Source organism: Cyprinodon tularosa, unplaced genomic scaffold (assembly GCF_016077235.1).
Source record: "Cyprinodon tularosa strain WSP-4 unplaced genomic scaffold, ASM1607723v1 ctg571, whole genome shotgun sequence".
NCBI classification, from domain to species: Eukaryota; Metazoa; Chordata; class Actinopteri; order Cyprinodontiformes; family Cyprinodontidae; genus Cyprinodon; species Cyprinodon tularosa.
In genome coordinates this window covers 865,975-880,793 of record NW_024039309.1, presented here as the reverse complement: position 1 = coordinate 880,793, position 14,819 = coordinate 865,975, and the positions used below count along the sequence as shown (strand labels likewise).

Here is a 14,819-nt window from a genome sequence, read left to right as displayed (position 1 = left end):
AGCACCATGTCCGGGCGGAGTTTCGTGGCTGCGATGTAATCCGGGAATCGCAACTGCCTCCCCAGATCGAACAAGAGCTGCCAGTCCCTTGCTGTCGTGAGCAGGCCCCCTTGGGTCTTCTTGAAAGGTTGCAGTTTCTCCCCTGCTCGAACAAAGGCAATCGTGCTCCTGCTTTCCTGCCATAATGTGTTTGATGGGCGCTGCTTCTCATTTAAATCCGAGGTCATGCAGCCAATCAGAAGGGATCTGTAATCATCTTGCAGGTCAGCTCAGTCTGGAAAGAAAAGACGGCGCTCATCTTTAAATATTGACCCCAAAGAGCCTCTAAATCTCAGGATCCGGATCCTGGAGGACTCTGAGACCGAGGTGCTCTCAAATAACGGTAAGTTATATAAACTTACTCTCATCAGTCCAGCTCTGGTCCATCTGTTCCGGTTTCTCACACAGGAATGTCAATGCTCTGTTCCAGTGTTTAAGAAGTGTCCGATCTGGGACCTGCAGTGCCCTCATGGTCTGGAGGAGGCGGCCTTTCTGGACCTGCTCAGGTCCACCTTCCCTCACCTCTCTGCAGGGAAACCTTTTGATACCTTAATAACAGATAGAGGAAGGAAGCTGCAGCCTCTGAGAGTAAAGACTCTGACTCCAGAGGAGATCTACAGAGCCATCAAATCCATCGGGAACTCAACTCTCTACATCCGCCTCAAGGTTCTGACTAACTCTCAGTTGTTTCTTTGATGTAAAGCCTCTTTAACACAAAGCAGGTCTGAGATGTTTAATGTCATGAATCTGTACCGCCTTTTAGGTTAGTTTGGGCCTGAGAACAGGAGTACGGAAGTAAATCTGTGTCGCTGGGATTTGAATTAAAAATGCCACTGAAATTTAAATGTTGTATGTTTGTACTTCCTGTTTCAGTGTTAAAATATATTCAGAACACATTTTTGACCTAAAAAAAATTCATTGTCATTATTTCTACACAGTTGAAATTTCATTTATTTTCTCTTCAAGCTAAAAATTCACCTTACTATTTCAAAGTGATTACATTTTTAATACTTATTTTTAAGTGTTAAAAAAATCTGCTAACGCTAACTCATTTTAGCTAAGCTAACGCTAAATCAAGTACAGAAGAATGAAAGTAATAAACTCACCGTTGAGTTAGCGTTAGCTTGCATGACCGGCTCCGTGATGCTTTTTTTTTCTTCTTTTTTTTTCATACAACTTTATTTGTTTCTGCAAAGAACAATACAGAGCAACCATATTACACTATAGGAATTCACAACAACCATTATTTACAGACATTTTCAACTAGTGTTAATTCACATTTTTACCAGTTAAGTAAATGACCTCGTTTTGTGCAAAACAAGAAAGACAAGAAAAAAATAAACTAAGATCTTACATTTATTAAACAAAAGTTAACGCTAGGGGGAAACTGCGCTCTAAATAATATTAAAAAGGACAAAGGCTTCTCGAGTTTTGATTGCTTTCTTATTTTCTGATAATTGTATGGTGTCAATATATTTAAGTTCGTGCTTAAAAGCAGTAATGCATGGTTTGGAGCCTCTATATTTACATTTATGTATAAAGAACTTGGCCATAATAATAATAAAGTCAATTATATATACCTTATCTGATCTCTTTGTTTGAAACTTGCAATTTCCCTTAATGCCGAATAGTATAGTCTTCCAAAATAAAAGAAAATCTTTGTCTATTTTTTGCTGGTTTTCCTTCCGTATGAGTGCCACAAGCATCACGTCACATGACTAAGAAAACGTAACGGGATTGGCTGGGTGTTGGACGCCACAATCCATTTCTAATGTCTGTGACCTGAAGTAACCCTTCTTTTTTTACACTGAATTTAGACGCCGAATTTAATACGGTGAAATAGAGCCAGTTGAATCTCAGGAGGCTGAAAATATTGAGTTTGAATTTTGAAAGGTTGAATTTTTTTATATGCAGATTTTTTCACACACTGAAAAATTAAACTGAAAAATAAGTATTTTGAAATAGTAATGTGAATTTTTAGCTTGAACAGAAAATAACAAATGAAATTTGAACTGTGTAGAAATAATGAAAATGATTTTTACAAACATACAACATTTAAATTTCAGTGGCATTTTTAATTCAAATCCCAGCGACACAGATTTACTTTCATACAGGAGTTTTTTTTATTTGATTCAGTACTTTGTAGCAACAGCTACGTCAAACCACAGAACATGCTTTTCTATTATAGCTTTCTTTGTTGTGCTTCTGCCCTTTTTAGGCTTAGAGTCTACTATGAGTGAATGTAAATAATGTTGAAATTTCAATGAATATAATATATGACTCTGTTGTAGAAAGAAGAGGTAAAGACAAAGGAAGAGGGAGAACATCTGGGTACTGACCCTCCAACAGCTGAACCTGTGATAATGAAGAATGAGGAAACTGCGCTCCACTTAAGGTGAATTAAGAAAAGGAGAAGAAATTTTTCTTCTTCTTTAATTATTGAACTAAGAATAAACATTTCACCTTATTATTTGTAAGATGATCCTAAAATAACCAGTTCAATACATTACTACTGTCCCACGTATCCATCCAGGGTGATTTGCTTCACCTGGTATTTGGCCCCATACCTAAAAGGTAGAGCTAAATGCAGTCCCTGGCCTTGGCTTGGTGAAGATTCAGGTTTGTTTACAGGTAGAAATCCTACTTTCAGTTCCTGAAAAAGGTGAATTTCTAAATGTACATTGATTTGTCACAAAAATAAGTTTTCTAAATGTTGTTTGGTGAGAAAATGGACCTCAAAAAGTGCTCTGTCTTATCATTATTTTAAATAGTTAAAACAATTATTAGCAGCAGGTTGGATCTCCCCTGTAATGGCTGCAACCTGCTGTAATGTCCGCTATTACCACCTAAAGGGGGGGGGCCATGAGGGACGGTGCAGCAGTCAGAAGATTGACGAAGGCTTAAAGGAATAGTACACCCAAAACATGATTAGCCTTCATTTTCTACTCACCCCCATGCTGAACAACACTCTGGAGTACTTTTTTGATATCTAAAATGCATCTGGAGATCTGGGAGGCTTCTTGCTGTCTGCTGACATTCAAATAATGGAGGTCTATGGCGCCCGAGACAGAAAGGTCCACAAAAAACATGTCAATATTCCTCCATACTGCTCGTCCAATGTATTCCAAGTGTCCTGAGTGGGTAGCGTCCATAATTTACTCGAAATAAAGTAATTTAGAATGTTTTTAGAGCATAAACAGTAGTGTATAGGATTTCCTAAACGCACGCGCCTGCGAGTTCACGAGCCTACGGAAACCACAGCAGACCAAACCAGATGAAAGTGCGCATTCAGCGTCTGCTCTGCCGATAATGCAAGCGTAGAAGAAGAAATGTGCTGTTTACCTGTGCAAAGAAAGAAACAACGAAAGAAAAATGTCTGAGGACTTCAGTGTTGAGGAAGAGCATGAGTTCTTTGCCGAGCTGAATGCGCACTTTCATCTGGTTTGGTCTGCCGCGGTTTCCGTAGACTCGTGAACGCGCTTTTAGGAAATCCTATACACTACTGTTTATGCTCTAAAAACATTCTAAATGACTTTGTTTCGAGTAAATTATGGACGCTACCCACTCAGGACACTTGGAATACATTGGACGAGCAGTATGGAGGAATATTGACACGTTTTTGTGTGGACTTTTATGGACCTTTCTGCCTCGGGCGCCATAGACCTCCATTATTTGAATGTCAGCAGACAGCAAGAAGCCTCCCAGATCTCCAGATGCATTTGAGATATCAAAAAAGTACTCCAGAGTGTTGTTCAGCATGGGGGTGAGTAGAAAATGAAGGCTAATCATGTTTTGGGTGTACTATTCCTTTAAACCTGGGATGTGGAATGTTGAGTCTTTGCGAGGGGAGGAGCCTGAGCTTGTGTGAGAGTTGGAGTGATGCCGCCTAGAAATAGTTGGGCTCAACTTCACATGTTGCCTGGGCTCTGGAACCCAGCTCCTTTGGAGGTTCTACCTTGTGGAGAGACAGAGGGCCGGGACGGGTTTGGGTGTTGGAGTTTACCCTGATGGACGAGCGGGTCGGATCCTTTCGTCTTCTGTTAAAGGGGGGGGGGGTTTCTGATTGATGTTTTGGCCTATGGGCTTAACAGCAGTACCAGTCCTGGTAGTAGCGTCCCTTGGTTAGGGAAGAGGAGCCCCCATGATCCTCCCTGCTGTTCTCACCTTCTTCCAGTCTGAGGCGCTGCAGCCTCCACACCACACAGTGAGACAGCTGGTCAGAACGCTCTCTATGGTGCTTCTGTAGAAGGTGGGGAGGATGGGTGGGGGCAGGTGGGCTCTCCTCATCCTCCACAGGAAGTATATGCGCTTCTGTGCCCTTTTGACCAGTGAGGTGGTGTTTCCAGTCCAGGTGAGGGTGTCTGTGATGAATTTGGTGCTGCTGACCACCTCTACAGCTGAGCTGTTGATGAGCAGTGGAGCGTGGTTAGGCCGGTTCTTCCTGAAGTCCACCATGATTTCCTTCGTCTTCTCCACGTTCAGGGTCAGGCTGTTATCTTTGCACCACCAGCTGCTCCACCTCCTCTCTGTTGGTCGTTGTCGTCTCTGATGAGGCCCACCATCGTGGTGTCGTCTGCAAACTTCACCATGTGATTGGTGGTGAACCTGGGGATGCAGTCATGTGTCATCAGGGTGAACAGCAGGGGGCTCAGGATGCAACCCTGAGGGGAGGGGCTTAGACTGGATGACATCAGAGGTGTTCTGTCCGACCCCGACTGACTGAGGTCTGTTGGTGAAAAAATACTAAATATTGTTTCAGTCCTTAAGCATGTTTCTCCCATGAGATTTATATTTTGGATTTAGTAATTTAGCACATATATCTGTGCTTGATTCAGAATAAAAGGTGGCATTTTCTAACGGCATCAAAGTGAATAACTTAAAAAAGCTCAAATAGCTACTAAAGAGTTTTAGGACTAGGAACCCCTCTAGAAACTCTACAGATAATTTTACAAAGAATTCTTCATAAAGTGAAAAATGACAGCAGTGAGCCTCGTCTTCAGAAGATGGTTAAACAACAACAGAGAGTCTTCAGTAGGAGGTTTATTTAGTTTCTGTGTAACACACTCCACTCCAGAAGATCCTTCCTGCCTATATATATCAACATCTAATTGAATAACTGCCCATGATTCAATTTCCCTTTGGGATAAAGTATTTTTGAAATAAATTTGAATTGAATTACTAAAATGCTAACATTTCCCAGAAATATTGGAAAAATAGGAAGAACAGTCGCAATATTTTCTTGGTTTAATTGATTGATCTAAATCTTTAACTCTCCGTGTCGTGTTGTGTCCTGTTCTTCTTATGCAGCATGTCACAGCAAAGTGTACCAGACAGCAAAAAGATCTTTATGTTGAGCTCAACATCCCAACAAGACCTCAAAACAGAAGAGGGTGAAATTGAGAGTGACGTGCACTTCAGCAGTGATGAAGAAGAGGGATTGGCTGGATATAGGGAGTCGAACCCAGATTATGGACCACACAAACAAACAAGAGAAGAGAAATCAAGCAGTAATAAGAGGTGAGTTATCCTAAAATCAAGTCCATAACTTTAATTACTGTTTGAAAGCTCTAATCAACGGTGGATTAAGCGTAGATACAGAATGCAAACAGGTTTACACTTCAATCTTTGAAACTCAACTATAGGTTCTCTACCAGGGGCCTTGCAGCCTCGGGGTTCTAAGAACTGCTTTTGGATTTCCTTGAATTATCCTCCTTTGCATAGAGATCTTTGGGATATATTCTGGTAACTGAAGGCACTACTTCCCCAGCTTAGGAGTACGTCAGTGACCAATGAAACCATGGAGACTATGGAAACATTTTTGTTATCTGCATCTCATCCTGAAAGGAGGAGGTTTCTGTAATCCGTGACCTTTCTGGAAATTTGCTGACACTCTTACACCAACATGAGAGTATCATTCCTGAGATAACTGTTGAGTGTAAATGGCACGCCAAACTGAACCGGACCGCACCAGGCACAACCAAACCGCTCTAAACTGGTACTAGTTCATGAGTAGGGCTCGCCGTGGTTTTGTTCTGGCTCGGTTCTCAGATAACAAAGAGCGTATGAGTCATCTCCTTACAGTCAGCTTCTCCAATTGTGAAATTTCAGAGATTCATAAAAATACTAGCTTCCCTACCGTGCTACACAATTTCCAACAATGATTCTGCTTAGCAGTGTGATGAACATCAACTTCTATCGTTGTTTCCTGCGTCTGTAAGCCCTGGTTAGACTATTGTTTGTCGTGTCCACTTCCCAAAAGCCGACTCTGTCAAGTAAATTCACCAAAGGCTGCCTTCTTCGCCGGACTGTCCTCAAGCAGCGGAATATCACTATTATAACCAAAGTTCCTGAATGTTACGGCCGCCACCATGATGATTTGCTTGTTTCCCTCTAGAGAGTAGTAGTACCGGGGATTGTCACTAGGAGGCGAGGAAGTGTGCTAGAGTGGTTTGTAGTGTGTAAACGGTCGTAAGAAACTGAGCTAGGCACTGTTATCTCATCCAAGCTCGCTCCGAACTTGGCATGAATTGGTTTTCAGAGGGTAGTGTAGTGTAGTGTACGATTAAATTAGTTCTCTCCCCCAGATATACATCCGCGCTGAAATCATTATTATTGACCCAGCTCCCAACCCAACTGTGAGAATAGATTAACAGCGATATTTGCTTTATCGCCCGATAAGCCGATAACAGCCTAATTTATATTAGTGGTGGGAAGATTCCCACCGTTTGAGAAGAGCGTTTGAGAAGATTCTGGGACATCAGGTATACGCTGGCTAAATTAGCAAGGTGTGACAGGGCCCTAAATTTGCTTCCTCACTACATCAGTATTGCTTTCAAATTGTTTTCATTTTCTTTGCAGTGATTTTCAAGAAAGTACCAAAGGAGAACATGCTTGCAACACAACCTCCAGTGGTGAGAACGACAAGGATACAGACAAACCTGAGCGTAAGACACCGAAAATGAGGAGAAAAAAAGAAGGATGGAAGAACAGTAAGAAGATTAGGTCTTGCACAGTTTGTGGGGTCACATACAGAAATTTGGGAAATTTGCTTAAACATACCTTGAACCATCCCCTCAACCCCCAGAATATTTGTGGAGCCTGTGGAAAGGGCTTTGATTCTGAGGACAACTTGAAAAAACATATCCGAAAGCATAGAAAGTCTTACAACTGTCTGCATTGTGACAAGTCTTTTTTCAGCAGAGAAAGCCTCAGGTGCCACATTATTAAGGTTACAGGAGAAAACTTGCTTGAATGTAATGTTTGCAGTAAAAGGTTTCCGAGCCAAAAACGGCTGAACCAGCACCGATGGATCCACCTAGAAAATAAACCCTACAGGTGTGATATGTGTCCACAATCTTTCGGTCTGGAGTCACGTCTCCGAGCTCACAGAAAGCGGCACAGCAGCAAAGTTGTTTTGTTCCACACAGGAGAGACTCCCTACAAATGCAACGAGTGCAAACGCCGCTTTAAATCCAAGAATCAGCTTACCCAGCACATGAAGACCCATTCAGGCATTAAAGATTTCATCTGTAGTATTTGTGGCAAAGGTTCTTCTAAACCTGAACATCTAAAAATTCACATGAGAACCCACACTGGAGAGAGACCCTACAAGTGCTCTCTTTGTGACAAAGCCTTCACCCAGAGCCACTGCCTGAAAAAACACATGAAGACTCACCAGACTGAAGAGTCGCCTGCGATCCCTCCCGCTACTGAAGATGGTTCATTTAGTCCGAAATGAGGGACAGATATTACATTTATGCCTTCCTTTACTTTATTGTTCAAATGGTTTTTGAATTTAAATGTTGATTTGAGATTTTGTGAAATGACATGACTTTCCGATTAATTTTTCAATCACACTGTCATTGGCACTGTTGACTTGGAGCAAAAACGTCCTTGGTCGAGATTCCGACCTGGGGTCTTCCCAAGTGGAGATGTTCCCCTCATGCATCCGTTGGTTCTCTCTTGGCATGCTGGCTTCTTCACATAGTCCAAAAATAACAATTTTGTTTGGTTAATTGGCTTCTCATAAGTTGTTCCAAGGAACATAAGCTGTACTTCAACATGTCACTTAAGTAGAAGTAAACTAAATTTTATTCAGAAATTACTCTGAAGACACGTCAGCGAACAGTTTCCTTTCAGAGGCCTATCTTTGGTGTTAATAGATGACTGAGAGTATTTAGACTGATCTTTTTAAGATGGCGTTGAATCCTTCTTAAAGCATCCAAGGTTCATCAGGTGCATTACCACATCTAATCTATTTTTCTTAGAACAGTCCTTCCAGTGACAATAGATTACAGTATATACACATGACTGGCAAATGGTCCAGTAGGCACAATAGATGGGAAATAACATGAGAAAAACAAAACTTGTGTATAAACAAGAGGTTTATCTGCAACAAATCTGTTGGTGTCTCAGGTTAAAAATTTGTTCAAAATAATCCTGTTTTGCAGAAATGTTTAATTTTGTTCCTTTCTTTTTATTGTCCTTAAACTGTCACAAGTACAGAGCAATGAAATAAATTCCCTGCATTTAACCCATCCCCTTGGGGAGCAGTTGTTCATTGTGCAGTGTGGCGATTAAGGGTCTTAATCAGGGACCCAGAGTGGCAGTCTGTGGGAGTGGGCTTAAACTCAGAATCTCTGGATTCCAAGCGCAATTTCCTAACCGATAGACCGCCACTCCCCTAATGCGATAAAAAAGTCTTGAATTTAAGTTGGTGAGTCTTTTAGAAACCCTGTCACAAGGAAAGCTTATCCTTTGGGCTTGATCGCATCTTAAACATTATACGTATGGCTCACCACAACTAATGGTAAATACCTCGTTGGCAAGAGACCAACTCAATCTGATGTCCCAGAAACTGAAAACTTAGTACCACCTCCCTGTTCAATAAATTAACTATATATGAAACTGATGTAAAGAGACGCTACCAAATATTTTGCTATATCCTCTACAGGGATAATACAGCTTCTTCTCAATACACTGCATGACCTTATACTTTTTTCAAATGTAGATTACTGAGAGAAATTCATCTTTCCAAGAGAAAAATGCTTTTGGACGAACATTCGAGGTTTGTAAATGCTGTTAAACAGACATCCTATAGTTGTTCTACCAGACGTGTCTCCATACCATCGTGTTCTTCTTAAGAACATTGGAGTTGAAGTTGTACTCAAAGAATGCAACCAATGAGGTCCAAACACTAAAGGAACTAACCTTTCTTACGTACAGGCTGTTCTGCCCCTTGTGGATGACTTCCCAATTGGGTTTCCAGTCGAGTTTTTTGTCCAGCCGAACACTAAAGTGTTTATACTCCTCCACCACCCCCACTTCTTGTCCCATGGCTTGCACTCTTATCAGAGAAAAACAAGACTGTGACCTGATCTTATAGAATTAGGCAGTGTTGGGAAAGTTCTCTTTCTACGTGAACTAGTTCAAAGTTCAGTTCACACATTTTAAAATGAACTAGTTCAGTTCATAGTTCATAATTCAAAATTTTGAACTAAGTTCCAAAATATGAACTAGTTCATAGTTCTTTTTTATTTTTCATATATTACTCAATTACACCATAGCCTACTGTAGAACCACAGACAGCAATTATTTTATCAGTTGTAACTGAAACTGTGCGTCAGATTTCATCTTCATATCCAGTTTTGAATCCTTATCCAACCAGGGTTTACATTAGCATTGAGGGGACAGCATTTCCCCATTGTTGCTTTAACGCTTTGTTGCTGTTCATTCACTTCACACTAGTAGCAGCTGCAGCTTTCACCCCTACAGTATATTCTCAAAAACATCAGGAAAAATGTGCTGCTTCTTCTGCTTAATAATTCTGAGGAATTATTAAAAGAAAAACAGGAAAGTAGTCTTTAAGGTGCAAATGTTTTTTTTTATTTTGATATTTTTTTCTATTTGAAATTTCATTTCAGTACATGCTAAAAAGGAATGCTGGAAAATTATACCAGGCAGGTTTAAGTGCGGATTTTTTTTACTGAAAGCCGGCGGGCAAAGTTTGCAGAGAAATGTCAGATTGTTGCCATCATCCTCACCAACCACCTGGTCATGAAACTGTTTTAAGTGATCATACTGCTGGTTTGTCGCCTCCATGCTGCTGTGGCTTCCACGCTGCACTTTGTTTTGATGATGCAGGCGGCTGTAGGCTACGACACTGGTAGCTGGTGTTGCCAGATTGGGTGTTTTTCCCGCTACATATTAAGGCCTGTTTACGGTGTGATTTAGCCGGGGTTTCGCCTGGAGGACTCTATAGAAATCTGGCAACCTATTGAACGGAGTTGAACTGAGAGAGCGTGTTGTTCACAGACACCAAAATGAATGAGTTCACAATAACGTTCATCAGGCAGTAATGCAGTACGTTCAGTTCACGTTCGCCCAAAATATGAACGAGTTCATGAACGCGTTCAGGCACAACACTGGAATTAGGTCTTCCTATACTGTTATACGAGTCCTTGAAATTTTCTGTACACAAATCCAAGATTTCTTTCCTCTGGTTAAGCAGTTGAAAAACTGTAGGAATGTTAATAGTATAGCAGAAAGTGGGGCATGATCGAAATCACCAGTTATTGCCACTGAGAATATCATTTGCCCAGAGAGTTTACCAGTGTTCTCTTGGTAACTGTTTACATTCCACCTTATGCCATTGCCTGATGTCATCAGTTGTTTAGTTGCTAAGCTACATACACAACAGCCAAATGCGTTACATTTGTGCAGATTACAGGACATCCAATACCTGATGGAGACCTCTCATCTGCTGAAATAATATACCAGATTTCAAAAGTAACAGGAACAAGTTGAATCCTGTTAATTGGAGTTGGTGGAGTACCACCTTGGTGTTCACTTTGACAAGAAAGGACAGAGCAGAATTGACAACATCAGTATTGCTTTCAAATTGCTTCATTTTCTTTGTAGTGATTGTCATGAAAGTACCAAAGACAAATCTGAGTGCAACACAGACTCCAGTGGTGAGAACAATCAGGATATAGACAAACCTGAACGTAAGACCCAGAAAAGGGGGAAACAAAGATGGCTGGGAGAGGAGTGAGGAGATGATGTCTTGCAAAGTTTGTGGGGTCACATACAGACAATTGCCAAGTTTGCTTAAGCATACCTTGAATCATCCCCTCAACACTCAGAGTATTTGTGGAGCCTGTGGAAAGGGCTTTAAATCTGAGGTTGTTAAAATGAGGAGGATTTGTCCCCTTGGAAGAAAGGCTGTAGCGCCCCGGGGACCTCCTCACTGGTTTTTTTTCCTGGGAGCAAGTTATTTACTACTCTTAACTCAAACTGGGTAAAACCATATAAAAAGGACTATAAAACAGGAGTAAAAAATAACAGACTTTATTCCAGATCAGGTCGTTACAGGACAGAGTAAAATGCTTAGACCTTGCACAGCTGTGGTCTCAAAATCACGTCCGCAAGCGTCCGGCAAAGTTTGGGCCCCAAACAAGGTCATCACCTCCTTCTTATAGCTCAAGAGTCTACGTGTTGCATCATGTTGATGTTTAGCTGTCCGTATCAGAAACTGACACGCCATCCATGTCTTGAACTTCATGCAGCTTGCTTCTATGCTTCAGGGTTACAGATACAGTAGCTCTCCTATCAGACCGGCTCCAAGATGTGCCCATATCCTGTGTATTCTTAAAGACACGAAGGCTGTCCTAATTAGATGACCTCCGTACACACAGTGACGTCCACAATGTGAAGGAAGGCCTTCTACTCTGTCTAATCTGACTAACAAAATAACAATGCACATGATGTATAAATGATAAACCTAACAAGGTCAACTTGAAGAAACATATCCATAGTCACAGAAAGTTTTACAACTGCATTGTGACAAGTCTTTCAACAGAGAAAGCCTCAGGTGTCACATTCTTAAGGTTACAGGACAAAAACTTGCTTAAATGTAATATTTGCAGTAAAACATTTCCAAGCCTAAGTCAGCCGAACCAGCACCGATGGATCCACCTAGAAAATAAACCCTACAGGTGTAATATGTGTACACAATCTTTCGGTCTGGACTTACATCTCCAAGCTCACAGAAAGCATCACACCAGCAAAGATGTATAGAAATGCAACGTACGTGCAAGACATTTCCTATAAAACCGACGCTGACGCGCCACATCCAGACGACTCACAGCAGCGACAAGCCATTTCCTTGTACAGTGTGGTAGAGGCTTCAAACTCTGTGGAGACCTAACCAAACACATGAAGGTACACACTAAGGGTGTCAGTGGCGTTGGATGTAGGAGTTTGCCCTAATATCGATGGATTAACAGTTCAAGCCCAGGCTCTGACTTTCATTGTGGTCGTGTCCTTGGGCAAGACACTTCACCTGCATTGTCTCCTGTTGGTGGTCAGAAGGCCGGGTGGTGCCAGTGTACGGCTGCCCCGCTTCTGTCAGTGAGCCCCAGGGCAGCTGTGGCTACAATGTAGCTTGCCACCATCAGTGTGTGAGTGTGTGCCTGAATGGGTGAATGAATGTAGTGTAAAGTGCTTTGGTCAAGTCTCCTGACTTGAAAAAAGGTGCTATATAATTACATGCCATTTACCATTCACACTAATGAAGCTTCATTTAAATGCAGCCAGTGTGGACGCTGCTACCAACAAAAGACTAACATTACCCAACACATCAAGACCCATTCAGGCATCAAAAGGTTTGTCTGTGGAGTTTGTGGCAAAGCTTGTTCTCGGCAAGAACACCTGACCGTCCACATGAGAACCCACAATGGAGACAAACCATACAAGTGTTCTCGGTGTGATGAAGCCTTCACTCAGAGCCACTGCCTTAAATCACACATGAAGAGCCACCAGGCTCAAGATAAACACTTTGGCTTAATCCTAAACTACCCCCTCAGCACTAACCCTTAACAAGTGTCACTGCCAACGCAAGTGTCACTTGCAGACTTTATTGGCAGGCATCTTGATTGAAAGCAGGGGTGTCATTGTGTCTGATAATGCATGCATTACCAGACACAATGACACCCCGTGTGTGGCTGTAGCTCCGTGGTGCAGGTTAGCATAACATCAAACATTTGCCCCTTTCTTTAAAAAAATGTACAGGTGCTGGTCATAAAATTAGAATATCATGAAAAAGTAGATTGATTTCAGTAATTCCATTTAAAAAGTGAAACTTGTATATTATATTCATACATTACATACAAACTCATATATTTCAGATGTTTATTTTGTTTAATTTTGATGATTACAAATGACAACAAATGAAAATCTCAAATTCATCATATCAGAAAATTAGAATATTGTGAAAAGGTTCAAAATTGATGGCCCCTGGTGCCACACTCTAATCAGCTAATTAACTCAAACCACATGCAAAAGCCTTTAAATGGTCTTTCAGTCTAGTTCTATAGGCTACACAATCATGGGGAAGACTGCTGACTTGACAGTTGTCCAAAAGACGACCATCGACACCTTGCACAAGGAGGGCAAGACACAAAAGGTCATCGCTAAAGAGGCTGGCTGTTCACAGAGCTCAGTGTCCAAGCACATTAATAGAGAGGTGAAGGGAAGGAAAAGATGTGGTCGAAAAAAGTGTACAAGCAAGAGAGATAACCGCACCCTGGAGAGGATTGTGAAACAAAACCCATTCAAAAATGTGGGGAAGATTCACAAAGAGTGGACTGCAGCTGGAGTGAGTGCTTCAAGAACCACCACACACAGACGTATGAAAGACATGGGTTTCTGCTGTCGCATTCCTTGTGTCAAGCCACTCTTGAACCACAGACAGCGTCAGAAGCGTCTTGCCTGGGCTAAAGAGAAACAGGACTGGACTGCTGGTGAGTGGTCCAAAGTAATGTTCTCTGATGAAAGTAAATTTTGCATTTCCTTTGGAAATCAAGGTCCCAGAGTCTGGAGGAAAAGAAGAGAGGCACTTCATCCACGTTGCTTGAAGTCCAGTGTAAAGTTTCCACAGTCAGTGATGGTTTGGGGTGCCATGTCATCTGCTGGTGTTGGTCCATTGTGTTTTCTGAGGTCCAGGGTCAACGCAGCCACATACCAGGAAGTTTTAGAGCACTTCATGCTTCCTGCAGCTGACCAACTTTTTGGAGATGCAGATTTCATTTTCCAACAGGACTTGGCACCTGCACACAGTGCCAAAGCTACCAGTACCTGGTTGAAGGACCATGGTATCCCTGTTCTTAATTGGCCAGCAAACTCTCCTGACCTTAACCCCATAGAAAATCTATGGGGTATTGTGAAGAAGAAGATGCAATACACCAGACCCAAAAATTCAGAAGAGCTAAAAGCCACTATTAGAGCAACCTGGGCTATCATAACACCTGAGCAGTGCCACAGACTGATCGACTCCATGCCACGCCGCATTGCTGCAGCAATACAGGCCAAAGGAGGCCCAACTAAATACTGAGTGCTGTACATGCTCATACTTTTCATGTTCATACTTTTCAGTTGGCCAACATTTCTATAAATCCTTTGTTTTTATTGGTCTTCAGTAATATTCTATTTTTCTGATATGATGAATTTGAGATTTTCATTTGTTGTCATTTGTAATCATCAAAATTAAACAAAATAACCATCTGAAATATATGAGTTTGTATGTAATGTATGAATATAATATACAAGTTTCACTTTTTAAATGGAATTACTGAAATCAATCTACTTTTTCATGATATTCTAATTTTATGACCAGCACCTGTATAAGGTCAAAACAATTTTAAAGAGAACTTTCCATTTTTGAATGGATTGTGTTTTTTTCATGTAACAACTTGTCATTTTCTGTCAGCGTGACGAAGAGG

General features: G+C 41.4%; 1 protein-coding gene across 1 annotated transcript; it reads left to right on the top strand.

Annotated features, from left to right (window-relative positions):
• The first annotated feature begins 230 nt into the window (after window positions 1-230).
• LOC119797128 (zinc finger protein 239-like) lies at window positions 231-7,777 on the top strand. The gene is made up of 5 exons (XM_038306081.1): window positions 231-382; window positions 470-705; window positions 2,331-2,434; window positions 5,347-5,556; window positions 6,898-7,777. The coding sequence occupies exons 3-5, from the start codon at window positions 2,403-2,405 to the stop codon at window positions 7,775-7,777; spliced, it is 1,122 nt and encodes a 373-aa protein (XP_038162009.1). The 5' UTR covers window positions 231-382; window positions 470-705; window positions 2,331-2,402.
• Window positions 7,778-14,819: the final 7,042 nt, after the last annotated feature.